The sequence below is a fragment of the Populus trichocarpa genome, chromosome 10, assembly GCF_000002775.5.
Source record: "Populus trichocarpa isolate Nisqually-1 chromosome 10, P.trichocarpa_v4.1, whole genome shotgun sequence".
Taxonomy (NCBI): Eukaryota; Viridiplantae; Streptophyta; class Magnoliopsida; order Malpighiales; family Salicaceae; genus Populus; species Populus trichocarpa.
This window is the reverse complement of record NC_037294.2, coordinates 12,668,181-12,683,656: the sequence shown is the minus strand read 5'-3', so window position 1 is coordinate 12,683,656 and position 15,476 is coordinate 12,668,181. Positions and strand designations below refer to the sequence as shown.

General features: G+C 36.1%; 3 protein-coding genes across 7 annotated transcripts in view; all 3 read left to right on the top strand.

Moving 5' to 3' along the window:
• The window catches only part of LOC7459101 (sec14 cytosolic factor), a 22,831-nt gene extending 21,607 nt beyond the window's left edge, over positions 1-1,224 (top strand). Inside the window, exon 7 of the transcript XR_008060222.1 lies at positions 1,132-1,224. The gene's annotated coding sequence lies outside the window, so the exon portion shown is untranslated. The remainder of the gene's footprint in view (positions 1-1,131) is intronic.
• The window catches only part of LOC7459100 (uncharacterized), a 20,232-nt gene extending 14,937 nt beyond the window's left edge, over positions 1-5,295 (top strand). The window contains exons 2-8 of one of the 3 annotated variants that reach the window (XM_052456096.1): positions 2,981-3,462; positions 3,797-3,883; positions 4,012-4,056; positions 4,156-4,251; positions 4,352-4,453; positions 4,589-4,743; positions 4,826-5,295. In XM_052456096.1, the coding sequence (XP_052312056.1) occupies positions 2,981-3,462; positions 3,797-3,883; positions 4,012-4,056; positions 4,156-4,251; positions 4,352-4,453; positions 4,589-4,743; positions 4,826-4,907 (1,049 nt within the window). In that variant the 3' untranslated portion in view covers positions 4,908-5,295. The remainder of the gene's footprint in view (positions 1-2,980; positions 3,463-3,796; positions 3,884-4,011; positions 4,057-4,155; positions 4,252-4,351; positions 4,454-4,588; positions 4,744-4,825) is intronic. The other 2 variants (XM_052456097.1, XR_008060221.1) reach the window with 2 other exon arrangements.
• Positions 1-15,476, top strand: part of LOC7459099 (probable RNA-dependent RNA polymerase 1) — a 24,710-nt gene extending 9,234 nt beyond the window's left edge. Inside the window, exons 1-6 of one of the 3 annotated variants that reach the window (XM_024610859.2) lie at positions 9,151-9,198; positions 9,474-9,541; positions 10,334-10,878; positions 11,599-13,466; positions 13,844-13,994; positions 14,350-15,476. In XM_024610859.2, the coding sequence (XP_024466627.1) occupies positions 10,351-10,878; positions 11,599-13,466; positions 13,844-13,994; positions 14,350-15,174 (3,372 nt within the window). In that variant the 5' untranslated portion in view covers positions 9,151-9,198; positions 9,474-9,541; positions 10,334-10,350 and the 3' untranslated portion in view covers positions 15,175-15,476. Of the gene's footprint in view, positions 1-9,150; positions 9,199-9,473; positions 9,542-10,333; positions 10,879-11,598; positions 13,467-13,843; positions 13,995-14,349 lie in introns of those variants that run through there. The other 2 variants (XM_052456093.1, XM_052456094.1) reach the window with 2 other exon arrangements.

Here is a 15,476-nt window from a genome sequence, read left to right as displayed (position 1 = left end):
AAAGAAAAGGCATAAACTGAGTATGTTAGAAAATGCGTTTGACTCCATGTTGAAAACATTTTAGGTCATATCAGAATAAAGACTGCTTCAAAAACTTTTATTCCGTAAGGCACAATCTGGTGGAGTATATATGGTTATTCACTGATCGGGACAAATTCATTACATTATATGAGTATCTAATATTTCTAGATTTTTTTTTTTCATGTAGTCTTACTATCCAGAGCGTCTGGCAAAGTGCTTCATTTTAAGCATGCCATGGTTCTTTGTTAGTTTTTGGAGGATGATTTCTCGCTTTCTCGGGAAGGGCACGTTGGAAAAGGTATTATATATCTCAGAAATCTACATTAGTTAAGTCTGTAGAACTCATTGATCCATATAATTATGAGTGGACATGCATTTGTAAAAGCAACTTGGCAGTGGATCTGTATAAACCTGAATGCTTGTCCCGTTTTCTTGGTTATAACTTATGTCATAACGAATTTAAAATTTTTTCAGCACATTGGAAATGTCATCTTTCATGCTTTCCACTGTACATATTTTCTCCCATTTTTTTCACCTGCGTTGTCCACGTTGTTTTTGCAAATACTGTATATATAAGTGCTGCAGTAGTTTCTGAAGACAAGCTTTCTATTATCAATGGGAGAGGAAAATAGGGATGTTTTGGCCAAACTCATGTAAATCTTTTTAGTGTTTTTAATCAAAGTTGGTACAAATGGATTCATTTTTCAGAATCAAGATTATATTTTTGAAGCTGGTTTTTCTCTTTTTCCTGTGAATGATCGGTACCTCTTGGTGCATTTATATCTTGTATTCACTTTGAACACCAGAAAGAACACAAATAAATTAATAATTATTTTCCAAGCTAGATCAGGATGACACATTACTTATGTTCCATATTAAATTAGCTGGGTGGCTTGCTTTGTGGTAATGAATGCAGATTGTGATAGTAAACGACGACGAAGAAAGAAAATGTTTTGTAAAGGAGATTGGTGAAGAAGTCTTGCCAGAAGAGCTTGGTGGTCGAGCAACGCTAGTAGCTCTCCAAGATGTGACAGTGCCACCATTGGAGGGTTGATCCTCGTATAGAACATAGCTGCTAATACAGATGCAGCTTTTACAGATGCTATATATGGATATGATACTTGAACATCAACATTGGATAAGTAGCTAATTCCAATTTAACGGATGCTAGTAAATGTTGAGCAGTCATATGCTGCAGTGCTTAAATAAGATAAAATTTCACCAGCAATCCATTATGGTTGCAAATTCACTTATATTTCTTGCTTTGCAACATTACACTAACCACTATCAATGGCGTTTTTGTTTGTTTTCATACCATGAATTCGAACTGTTTTCCAGAATTTTAACCTGGAGAAATCTTTACTAAAGGTGCCATTTAGCTTCGGAGCCTTGGCTCATGTAGAAGTGGATTTGCTTCCCAGGTTGATTTTCAAGATTCCGATCTTAATGCACCGGTCTGAAGATGGTCCGATTAAAGTTCAAATTAAGAGGAAAAAACAAGAGGTGCTATTAGAAGTAATGTCAGTCAAATCAAATCAATATTAATCTTGAAATTAAAGCTCATATTGTTTGATAAAGAAAAAGAAAAGAAAATTTTAAAACAGTAAGTAATTACAAGCTAGTATATTATCGTAGAGACTGCAGCCAAATTACTGAAAACACTTCCCAGTTTTGGTGATTTCTTGGAAAGTATTTTCCAATAAAGGAAAACATAAGAAGGTTCTGAGAAGGGAGAGTGTTTTCCCTTTATATGTGGCGTGTTAACATTATTATTCGTGTTTAAATTATTTTGAATTTTATTGTTTATCACTTTTTGTATTGTAAAACAATTTAGTCCCTTCTTCTTTCATTCTATACTACTTCTCACTCCTTTTTTTTATTATTATTGTTTTAAATGTTTAACTTGCAATATTAATTATAATATAAATAATAATTAGGCTAAATTTCATTCAGGTTATGTTGTGGATTTATTTATAATTAAATATTTTTTTTGGTTCAAGCTATATAAAACAGTTTTTCTTATTTTGCACGTGACATGTTAAAATTTGTAATTGATTTTTTTAGTATACATCAAATATGAAAAAAGTTCTCCACTTCTTTGGAAATTATTCGTGTTTAAATTGATATTTTCTAATTATCCATTTCTTTGGAAAATCGCAAAACATCAAAATTATTATTTTCTATAATAAAAATAAGGGTCTTGCTTGATTGAGCTAATGTTTTATGTCCATTCCTTTATTATTTTCAAACAAGTCATTTTTTATTTAAAAAACAATTATTTAGTAAACATGTTTATTTAATTTTTTCATGAAAAAATATTTTTAGGATAAATAAAAAAGTTATAGATGGAAACTAATTTTTTTGTCCAAAAATAAGTAGAACAGTTTTTTTCTTCTAAATCTCCACTATATATATAAAAAAACTTGTATATTCATCTCTTCTATTATTTTTAAGATAAGCCAAGAAAACCCTTGTGCTTTCTATTTTGGAAATTTAATACTTGATAAATATGTTTTTTTAACTTTTATATAGAATTTTTTTTAAAAAAAAAACTAGATATGAAAAATAAAAAATTATTTTATGAAAGTAAACATATTCATAATAGAATTTCCAAAAGGAATCAAACAAACGGTCCTTAATCAAATGTAATTCGCTCCTTGCTTCCTCGATCATAGCATTGAATGCGGGCGAGAAAAGAAAAACGAAAATGTATTATATAAAAGGGAGGCAAAAACCAAAAGGACACCGTACAGGCATACACCAACACTCATCATCGGATCGAAACTGTCCAAGGCAAGGTCTCCTCCAACCCTTCTCCTTTCGTTCTGCCAGCCGCATCTCACTTTTACTGTTTCTCTCTCAATCTCTCCGTCCCCAAAAACATGGCAACTCTAACTCATCCCACCAGCAGACTCACCTCTTCACAAAACTCTCCCTTATACCAAAAAGCTCACTTCACCTTCAAGAATCCGCATGGCCCTTCAAGAAAACGCCCCCTCTCTCGCTGTGGTTGGTGTCACTGGTGCTGTCGGTCAAGAATTTCTCTCTGTCCTCTCTGACCGTGACTTCCCTTACCGCTCCATTAAAATGCTGGCCTCCAAGCGCTCTGCTGGCAAGCAGCTCACTTTCCAAGACAGGAATTACACGATTGAAGAGCTAACTGAAGATAGCTTTGATGGGGTTGATATTGCGCTTTTCAGTGCTGGTGGGTCTATTAGTAAGCATTTTGGGCCGGTGGCAGTGGAGAAGGGATCCGTTGTGGTGGATAATAGCTCGGCTTTTAGAATGGAAGAAGGGATTCCTTTGGTGATTCCTGAGGTTAATCCAGAGGCTATGGAAGGGATTAAAGTTGGGACGGGAAAGGGTGCTTTGATTGCCAATCCAAATTGTTCAACTATTATTTGCTTGATGGCTGCTACTCCTTTGCATAAGCATGCCAAGGTAATGAATTGTAACGTTATTGTAGAGTTTGTTAAGTTTTTGTATTTGTTGCACTCCATGATCATTGCTTGGAAATGTTAGTGTTTTTTTATCGTAATTGGTCGCTTATTGATTACTCATTGACAAACACAAATTATTTGATATGACTTAATGATTTATATTATGATGTGTTTATCTCTTCTTAGAATTCTGTTTATCTGAGTGTCATTTGCAAATCATTGTCTTTAGTTAAGGGTGATTCAGTTCTCTTAAAAAAAGTTTAAGCGAGATTTAATACGGTTTTTGGTGCTGGAATTTTTTGTGTAAATGCCAGCTGAATCATTTGATGTGGCAGGTGATACGAATGGTTGTTAGTACATATCAAGCAGCCAGTGGTGCTGGTGCTGCTGCAATGGAAGAGCTTGAGTTGCAGACTCGTGAGGTTTCTGCTTTCCATATAATTCTGTTATCTTTGATCAATTAGTTTGTTTAATTTCATGTTTATCTGGGATAACTGGTGTTGTTGTTTATCTTCACATAAATTGATTCCTTTCTTTTCATGTTTGTAAGGTCTTGGAAGGAAAACCACCCACTTGCAACATCTTTAAGCAACAGGTTTGTCTTTGTTGCGCAATAACTTCAACATTGTAATTAAAATTTCTTCATGTCCTATGAAGAGTTCAAAGTTAACCTCCCAGTATGTTTGATTTGCAGTATGCTTTTAACTTGTTTTCACATAATGCTCCTATTCTATCAAATGGATACAACGAAGAGGAAATGAAATTAGTTAAAGAAACCAGAAAGATCTGGGTAAGTTTTAAAGGTTATTTTTTTACTGCGCTTATATCTAATAAGATTATGGTTTAGTCCTTTCTAAAATGTTTCCATTTTTTTTTTGTCAATTTTTCAGAATGATATGAATGTTAAAGTCACTGCTACATGTATACGTGTTCCTGTCATGCGTGCACATGCTGAAAGTGTTAATCTTCAATTTGAGAAGCCCATTGACGAGGTTAATCACTTACTTGGCCAGATACAAACTTAGAACTGTGGTAGTTTTTATTTTGTTTTTGATCTAGTTGCTCGTTGTAAAGAAGATTTATGACTTGTATAAAACTTCTCTTGGTAAATTTTTTTGAATGCACAGTATACAGCAAAAGATATTTTGAAAAGTGCTCCTGGGGTGGTGGTTATTGATGACCCAGCATCTAATCACTTTCCTACACCTTTGGAGGTATCAAACAAAGATGATGTTGCAGTTGGCAGGATTCGTCGTGATGTGTCGCAAGATGGATATAAAGGGTAAGACTAATTTTGGGTCTTTTATTGCTTAATTGTTGTCTATCCTTTTTGCCAAGGTCATTAATTGCTGGGTGTCAAGCAGGCTGGATATATTTGTCTGTGGTGATCAAATACGCAAAGGAGCTGCACTTAATGCTATTCAGATTGCCGAGATGCTGCTATAGTCTGTTGTTTTGCTTTAGTGGTGAGGTTCATTTGATGGATTATTCAATTTGGTGAGATAAGGTGATTTAAAACAATCTATATTCTAGTCTATCGATGAGGATATTTATTCTTGCATAATTCTTGAGAAGTTTGAGAAGTATAAGCATTTAGGTTTGTTAGCTTGGCATGTGTGATGTTTTCAGTTGATAGGGTGGCTTGCACCATAATTGTTGCATTTGGAGGAGATTTTGTTCTTTTATGTAACTTATGATAGCCCATTGAAGTTAGAAATTTTGTCAAATATAGAAATAGACTCATAGGGTACGTATCAATTTCTAACATGTCATTATTTCCTATCAATCTTCATCTTCTCAAATTAAGCACGAAAGCAGGCATGTGTGCACAATACTTGTCAGCGAGTAGGTGATTTATTGAGCTTTGCATTGCATGCCAGCAAAATAGCCTTGTTTTTTTTTTTTTTTTCCTGTTAGTCAAAATATAATCTGAAGAACTGATGAAGCAGTTTCAGCAGCCGAACTCAGGATGAGGTCTTTTTCCATATACTGTTTATAGAATATGGTGTTTGGTAAATGGTTCTATGTTGGCTTATGAAGTTATGACAATAAAGAGATCCTGATCCTGAAAACAGGATTGGGCGGATACAGTGCATAGTGTAACGATGGATTATTGTGGGAAAGACCTTGAGAAACTATGTTTAACGTTTGAACCAAACTAGTTGAGAAAGTTAAAGAATGCTTGCTGTGATGGTTGGTGTTTGTTACGTGTCTGCAACCATCAGTGATGTTTGGCTTTGCACTGAAATTCATTTTGTGGGGAATTAGTAAAACATCCTTCCCTAGAATTATTGGAGTCAATTACTTAGGATTGCCATGAAATGAGGAAGGGTACATGAATGCTCTGAAAACCTTGAGAGGTCTCATAATTTAGAATGTTTGCATTGGATTGGCAGTTAATCCCGAGTAGGTGATTTGATGTCACCTAAGAAGGTTTTTGCAAAATGTGTAAAGGATCAATGCCATGCTATTGCAGAAATGTTGACTGGAGTGGTTGACATTTGAGAATTTAACTGGTAATATGGGGAAGTATCAAGCAGGAAAGCTGGGAATAGTTGAAGATAATGATGGTGGCCCATCCTCGTGTGAAAATAAAACATTGATGTTGCCAAAGAAGGGATGAACTTGAGAGTGGAGTGGATGATGGGATCTAGGTGCTTAGGGTTTCAACTAAAGCATGCTTGCTATTTTCTTATTAACAGCAACATTGTCTTGTCTTTACAACAGAAGCGGATCTTGGGGGTATTGATGGCCGTTCATATATATATAATGAGTTTCTGAGACCAATGATCGTTACCATTGTTGAAAATTAAACTCATGGTGGTGATAGAGATTTTTTTAAAAAAATAGTGATAAATAAAATAGCATCCTCGCCCTCCCTCCCTCTTTTTTTTTTCCCACTTCAGAATTAAAACTTTTTACCCTTTTAGTTTGTTATGATGGTAGACTTTTACTAGAAGTGATCCTCTTCTGTAATATAACGACCTCATTAAGGAAACCTTATTTTATAAATTATTCCAAACGTTGAGACAAGGATGAAATTGCAAGGCCTCGATCCTAATCCAGTTGTCTGTTTGATTTGAATATTATTGTCTTTGTATTGAAGTTCTATTGTGTCCCACATTTTTATTAATTTCACCATTTATTTAACAACAAATAAATATGGCATTCTTCACCTTTATTTGTTTTGAAATAAATAAAGGGTTGTTTTGAAACCAAGTACGAGAGAGAGGAAAAAAAAAATTGTTCACCGGTGCAAAAACCAACATATTTTTGTCACACACGCTGCCTAGAAATAGAGATGCTGTCGTCAGCTATAATAGATGCTGGAGTTTGGCATTCGGACAAAGTGGCACGTGTTGTTCAAAGAGCATGGAAGAACCCAAGTGCAACCCTTTTTTTTAAAATTAAATAATATTTTATTTATACAAAAAATACTAAATTGCCCGTATTTAAATTCGATAATTACCAAAAATAAACAAACAAAAACATCTATTTACTCGAGGAAAAGACCATTCCGATTCACGAGCATCCTGAGAATTTGACTGTGCAACTAAAATGAAAAATTCAATATTCCAACTTAGAATAACAATGAGTATACCGTATACGTGTAAAGGAATATGTTAGAACAAAGAGTGAATGAAGCTTGAATCGCTAGCCTGGGGCCCACCCGGGTACATCACAAAGCGTTTTAGAAAGGAGTGAGCGCCCGATACTTACGATTAGCAAGCAGTTACGGAGAAGTTGCTCAGCAGACAAGAAAGCCAAACTTATTGGATAAGTTGCATCCAAATTCTTGACTGCCACACAAGTTCATGGGGCTAATTAGGAGTACCATCGACGCAAGGGTCATTCCAAAGATTAATTCCATCGCTCGAGACTTTTGGGTCAAGCATCGGATGATCCCATCGTATCCATTCTCTGCTTCCATGGCAAGGGAAGTTGAATAATATTACTGTTGCTTTTCTGGGCTACTTTCCATTGATTGAAGATCGTTTGTGGGGAACACGCGCGTTTCCTTGCAAAAGGAGGAGGCTCTCACAGCACAGATATGGCTTTTCCATTTGACTGGCCGGCGTTTCAATTAAAAAGTATTGTTGTAGCACACTGGAAAAACAAAATTAATAGAAATAACACGCTTAAAAACTGTGTTCACTATATATTAAGAGTGTTTTTATATTTTTTTTTATCATTCTATTTGGAATTAAATTATAAATATCCTGCCCAGCCTTTATGTTGGAGATTTGGGAGAAGGCTAGTGCTCATAGAAATGTAATTAATTATGAAATAAAAACAAATACTCATGGACTATAAAATCGTTGTACTAGAGGGTTTTTTTTCTTTTTGTACAGTCATCCTTATTCCACACAATTAATTCTGATGATTACTTATTATAGTTATGTTCTTGGGTTTATCGGCAAACCTAAGTACATACATGCAATATAATAACAGTAGTCATAATAATGTAGTAGAAGTTTCGAGAACTTTTAGAGTTTGAGTTAACATCCAATCAATTTGCCATGTCTAAAAAAAAAAAACATAGAGATTCTGTGACGCGCACCCATACCACTGGCTATTTCTGGTGTGACGCTGTGGTGCTTGCTCTTGCTGTGACAATAGATTTTCCTCGTCTACCCCCAGAGGAAGATAAGCACGCCGGCACCTGCAAGCAACTTAACCGCCAAACTACAAAAAGAGAATTCAAGCACAGTTCTAGTTCGCTGCTTTTTCGTTTCATAGGACAAAAGTTGAAGTTAGACATCTATTTGAACCAATAGGATCCCGTAACGTGTCATTCCCATGGGTGATAGGAGGTGCTAAGAAGTTTACTGGGCCCACAGTTGTGCTTACGTAAGCTTTCGTCCATCAGCATAAATATATATGAGTTAACAACAGTGAAAACTTCAAATCGACCCTCTAACTATAGCATCAGTTTCAATTAAATCCCCTAACTACCAAATTAAGCAAAGTTACCCAAAGTATCCCACCCTTATCAATGTTCTCCCCACCATTAGTCTCAATTCAACAACCCCTCTAACAAGCCTGTTCTTATCACCTGCATTGTTAGGGTTGTACTTTGGACATAAAAAAACATCCATGATCCGGCTTAATTCAATGAAATTTATAAAATAGTTTCAATTAGTTCTTCATAAGGTTGCAACATTTCAAGAGATAGAGAGTGATATATATGCTATGAGCAAGATATCAATAGAGATTTTTTTTTTTGGTGTCCAAAATATAACTATCACAAGTAATGTTTCGAAAACATGTTTTTTAATGAATTTCTTAAGCTGAAACTGGAGTAATATTCCTTGAATTGGTAGACGAGGGATGTCATTGAAAGTGGCATCATAACGGGGGACTTATTTGAAGTTATCCCTTGATCATATTACTTAAACCGTCTCCCTATTTATTTGAGAAATTCTTTTTCTAGTATATGGTTTGTTTTTTTATTTTAAAAATACTTTTGAAAGGAATTAATTTAATTTATTTTATTTTAAATTAATTTTTTTGATATTTTTATATTATTTTGATGTGTTAATATCAAAAATAAATTTTAAAAAATAAAAAATATTATTTTAATATATTTCTAAATAAAAAACATTTTAATATTCCCTTTCCTTTGTCTGCACTTCTCGGGGGTAAAAAGCCTATATATAGCGCTCTAGGAGTGCTCTTGCTTTCTTTCATGGTAGAGGCCTGCCTGCTGATTTATTTTAATCTCGACAACCTCTTGGTAAGACTTGTCATTTTCTGTACATGTATAATTAACAAAACCTTGTTCATTTCTTTAGCTCTCTCTCCCTTCTTGTTCCACGGACAAACATCACTGCTGAATTTGTTACACAAACATTTCTATCTAATATTTAAGGTTGTGCTATACTGGTGTGGTTTTGATTTCAACGTGTGACAAAGAGGTTTCATTATTAATTATTTATTGGATTTTTTCTCCTGGGCTCTGGCTAGCAAAACATACGTTCCTCTTTTGACTAGTACTCTCTAATTGTTCAGGAAACTCACTGTCTAAGCTGTCTCTACTTAAGGAAAACACCCGCTTACCTTCTCGCCTAATCCTGTGGGTATGTTTTGCTTTCTTTCCTTCTAATCTGCTAGTTGGATCCGTCTAATAGGTTGTAACAAGCTTGCGTTGGAGAGTTTTGATAACATTTTGTTTGATACTTCATTAGCAAGTGAGTGAACAGAAGCAATACATTTGCTTCTTGAAATTCTGGATTTAACTTCTACCTTTTAGGATTGCTGTTAGTTTCAACTTACAACGCTCTTGTGTTGATTTTTATGTCTCTGAAACAATTCACATGAAAAATCAGTTAATGGAGAGGGAAAAAGATGCATCTTTCTTTTGGTTTTGTCTACTTTTCTTATTTTTAATGACCCGTCTTAAATTTGTAATGGTGTTAATATATAGTCACCCTGATCTATTTTCCTCTTCTCCAAGAATCTGGGTTGCCTAGAGAGCTCATGATCACTATTAACTTTCCTATTAAATTACACCTGTATTTGAAAATCAAGCTGCATCTAATCAGTTGTTTTCTTTTCTTGAAAACCAATCAAATGTATTCTTAAACCCCATGAGAATCATCGGCTTTCTACGGTAATTGAAAACCAACAAACTGTATTCTTAAATACACACTCTGTATTTATTCTGTTATTATACAAACCTCTCATGTCATTCCCATGCACAGTCACTGCTTTAGCATATGAAGAAGTAATTTTTTTTAATTAACCTCAAGGCATGTTTGGAAAATTTCCATGTATGAAAATTCCAAAAATTCCAAATCTGATTATGTTCCAATCAAAATTGAGGTACTGTACGATCATGCATTACTAATTCAGTGCTCTATGAACTGCAGTAAAAGTTGACTAGACAATGGCAAAGACAATTAGCTTGTATGGTTTTCCTACTGTTGAACCTCCAGATGACATAAAGGAATTTCTGGAAGAATACTCTGGTGAAGGTACAGTTGTAGCTGTTCATGTTGCACAACCAAAAAGTGCAGGGTCAAGAACAAATGCTATAGTTGAATTCACAACCAGTGAAGCTGCTCAAAATATCAAGCTCAAGTCCTTAGATGATGAAGGTCTATGGTATGGTAATTCTTATCTGAAAGCGCGGGATGTGTATCGCGATACTGTTCCAATGAGAAAGGCCTTTCAGACTCAGTATAGCATGGATAACATAACACTGCACTTCGGATGTCAGGTTTCAAAGGAAAAATTCTCAGTTCTTTGGACTCAAAAAGATGTTTCGGTAAAATTTGGTGTTGAACTGAGGAAATTCCATTTCTTTCTGACGCATCTTTCAAAAAATTACAAGCTCGAGCTATCATATGAGAACATTTTTCAAATTGAGCTGCATCGACCTCGTGGAAAAACTAAGAAATATCTTCTCGTCCAGGTTTGATAGTTTAAATTCCTCTCTAGATTCTTTCAAGGTAATTATCAAATGTTAAGTTGTGTGTTTTAAATGGTATATTTGTGAATCATTATGGGAGCCATGACTCACATGCTGCATATTTTTCTAGGTAGTATTTAGCAACCCTTACACACAATTATCTATTCTAGGCATAAGATACATCCAGCTGATGTTCGTAAGCTTATACCAACTTAGCCAAAAAAAAAAAAAATGAAGAAAAACTCTATCAGCAATAAAATAGACTGTAGATGCTGATTCAAGCCACTTCTAACATAAATGTAGTGTTTGTCTCTGGCTATGAAATGACTCCTCCATGAAAGTGTTTATTGTTTTATATCTCAAAGTTTGGAAAACTTGAGAGTTTTGTTCCTGATTTTGATACTGTGGATCTGATTAGAATTCTGAAATGTTTTAAATTCCATTTCATACTGGATAACTGATGAAAGTTCGTAGTACACAAAGATTTCTTGCTGAATGAATTGTGCTACATGCCAACAACTTCCTGTATCGTATAAGATTTGGTATGAATTCATGATGAGTAGATTGTAGAAAGTTCAAGCCTTCATTTTTTGAAATAACAACTCTCAAATGCTGTGGGGAAAACCTTGTGTATGTATGTTCTATTTATTGAGTTTACAAATTGTTTATTTTGTTTATTCGTGTACTAGTTGTTTAACACCTTCTTCCTCTTTCGTTTGGTAGATGCTCGGAGGCCCCAAGATTTTTAAGAAAGACACGAATAAGCTCAGCAATTTTAAGGAAGCTACTGATGATCAGTGGGTTCGAGATGTTGATTTTTCTCCATCTTACTGCATAGGCCAATCTTCTGCTTTGTGCTTGGAGCTTCCGCCCAACAGCCAACTTCCGAATTTTCAGGAAAATTTTGTCTGTTACAAAGAAGATGAAGGCCACTTCATTCTGGAAAAAGGATCAACCTTCTGTTGCAAGTCAGATCTTGTTCCTATTTTGAGTGCAGCTCAAGTATCTGAACTTCCATATGACATTGTGTTTAAAGTCAATTCCTTGGTCCAGCATGGTTGTCTTCCTGGACCAGCACTTGATGCAAGGTTCTTTCGTTTGATCAATCCATCTAAAATTCGTATTGCGCATGCATACATACAACATGCCCTTGAGAAGCTAAGTCATTTGAAGGAATGCTGTTATGATCCTGCACGATGGCTCCGGGAGCAATACCAGAAATACCTCACCACTGGCAGACTTCCTACACCACCTGCTATTGCTGTAGATGATGGGTTGGTATTTTTACGTAGGGTTCAGATAACCCCTACTAAATTGTACTTCTGTGGCCCAGACGTGAATCTCTCCAATCGTGTTTTACGCAAATATCCTGGTGATATTGATAACTTTCTTCGGGTTTCTTTTGTTGACGAGGATCTTGATAAACTTTTTTCTGCAAATATATCGCCACGGACATTTTCTGCAATTGAGGGGAGGCAAACCAACATTTATCAAAGGATACTGTCAGTTCAAAGAAATGGCATAACTATCGGATCTAAGAAGTTTGAGTTTCTTGGTTTCTCACAGAGTCAAGTACGGGAGAGTTCTCTTTGGATGTTTGCTTCTAGACCTGGGCTCACAGCAGCAGACATTAGAGAATGGATGGGTGATTTTCGTGAAATAAAGAATGTGGCCAAATATGCTGCAAGGCTTGGCCAGTCTTTCAGCTCATCGAGGGAAAGTTTCAACATTGATAGGCATGAAATAGAAATTATTCCTGATATAGAGGTTAAAAGCGGTGGAGTCAACTATGTATTCTCTGATGGTATTGGAAAAATTTCAGCAGAATTGGCAGATAGCATAGCTCGGAAACTTGGCTTTAGAAGTTTTACTCCTTCTGCCTTTCAGATTAGGTACGGAGGCTACAAAGGTGTTGTGGCTGTTGATCCTACTTCATCAATGAAATTGTCACTGAGGAGAAGTATGTCCAAGTACAAATCAACTAACACTAGCTTGGATATTTTGGATTGGAGCAAGTATCGGGCTTGTTTTCTCAATCGTGAAGTGATCATTCTTTTATCTACCCTTGGGGTTAAAGATCAAGTTTTTGAAAGGAAGCAAAAGGAGGCTATAGCTCAACTAGATGCTATTTTAACCGATCCAATAAAAGCACAGGAGGCACTTGAGTTGATGGCTGGTGGAGAGAACGCACGTGTTCTGAATGGAATGCTTGCATGCGGTTATAAGCCGGGTGCAGAGCCATTTCTAGCAATGATGCTGGAAACACTCCGCGCATTGAAGTTGCTTGATTTGCGGACAAAATCAAGAATATTTGTTCCAAACGGAAGAGCAATGACGGGATGTCTGGATGAAACCAGGACGTTGGAATATGGTCAAGCATTTGTCCAGTATTCTCGTGCTAGATTTAGGAAGTTACATGATCATTTCAAAGGTGGCAAAACAGATCAACATACTCTGATTTTTAGGGGAAAGATAGTTGTTGCGAAAAACCCCTGTCTACACCCAGGAGACGTGCAGATCTTAGAGGCTGTGGATGTGCCGGCTTTACATCACATGGTGGATTGCATCGTTTTCCCCCAAAAAGGAAAGAGGTAAATTTCTTATTTTCTTATTGTTTTTTAAAAACTCTTATTTGCACTAGACATTCTGAAGCATCACAACTTGGAACTTGTTACAGAAGTCCTGTTGTCTGTGCCTTCCACATTCTTTCTGGACTTGGTTGAAACGAACACTTCTCAACTTCTACGTTTATAGTTTTTTGTCAGTCAGACTTAACTACATGCTGCAAGATTTATTTTGTTGTTTCTTGGGAAACTCCTAGCTTTGCTAATGAAAACATCATTTAATTGTACTTTTGAATCTTCTGTAGTAGGCATGCTCTTGCACACGGGCTTAAATATTCTCGTTGTTATGCATTATATGTCTCTATGCATACATTGCTTTCTGATAGTAGTAAAATTTTGATCAGACCTCATACAAATGAATGCTCGGGAAGTGATCTAGATGGAGATGTGTACTTTGTATGTTGGGATTCGGATCTCATTCCTCCTCAGAAATTTCCACCCATGGATTACGCTGCACCACAAACTACGATTTTGGACCACGATGTTACAATAGAGGTAACTATTCAATCATGTGTGTTAACATTTATCAAAGGCGTCTCATTAATTACTAGTCTTCAACAAGCAATCATTTTTAATCCTTTGTTTCAGATGCTCTTCCCATCATTTCTAATTTTCGCATAAATGAGCACAGGAATCATTTCCTGAACAGTAATAGTTCGTCATTGCTCTGGAAAGAACTTTATCGAAAAGTTCTGTTTATTTGGATTCCTTGTAATTAATGATATGTTATATAGCACAGAGTCTATTTTCAGACCCCCCCCCCCCCCCCTCTCTCACACACACATCTGATTCGTATACTTGTAGAGACATTTTCCCTTTGCGTTGACTAGTTTACTGCGCAATGTTACAGGAAGTTCAGGAGTATTTTACAGATTACCTACTCAACGACAACTTAGGGATCATTTGCAGTGCTCACGTGGTCTTTGCAGACAGTGAGCCTGACATGGCAAGAAGTGAAAAATGTATTGAGCTTGCTCAGCTATCCTCAATCGCTGTTGACTTCCCAAAAACCGGTGTGCCTGCTAAAATTCCTAAAGAACTACGCGTCAAAGAATATCCAGATTTTATGGAGAAGGCTGCATATAAACATACTACCTATGTATCTCAGCGTGTACTTGGAAAGCTTTTTCGAGCTGTAAGAGACATCGCACCGGACACAAGTCCTGTAAGACCCTTCACTAAGGAAGCGGCAAAGCGGTCTTATGACCCTGACATGGAAGTTGATGGATTTAAGGATTATATCAACGAGGCTTTCTATTACAAAAGTGAATACGACAACAAACTGGGGAACATGATGGACTATTACGGGATCAAGACTGAGGCTGAAATAATCGGTGGTTGCATCATGAGAATGGGAAGATCTTTTGATAAGAAAAAGGACTTGGAAGGCATTAATTTTTCTGTAAGTTCCTTGAGGAAGCAAGCTAGAGCCTGGTTCAACGAGAGCGGCTCAAAGGAAAGCCCTGATGATGTTTATCCAAAGGCATCAGCTTGGTACCACGTCACATATCATCCTCGTTTTTGGGGCCTCTACAACGAGGGAATGGATCGAGTTCATTTCCTCAGTTTTCCCTGGTGTGTTCATGACAAACTTTTTGAGATTAAGAAGGGCACGACATCACTGGTGCACCAGCTCAAACGAATGGCGAGCTTTCATGTAGAGATCGGAGACTAGAAGACATCCCTTCTTCTGTCCTCTCGCAGGCGTGCTCGTCGCCTCTTTTATTACGAAGTATATATTTATTTGCCTATAAAACTCAAAGCATGTGCGTACGTATTTGATATTTGTGTGACTACTTGTCTTTAGCTTACTGTTATTTGTGTGTATTGCCTACAGTATTGCTGTGAGGAGTGGTTTGTTATTGGTTTACGTTAATTTTCAGTGATTATAATATATGAAAGCTGTAATCAGAACTGGAGATATATTTCTAGCTTCTGTTATTGAATAAATGTTTGGTTTGCCCTTTTCTATGGAAA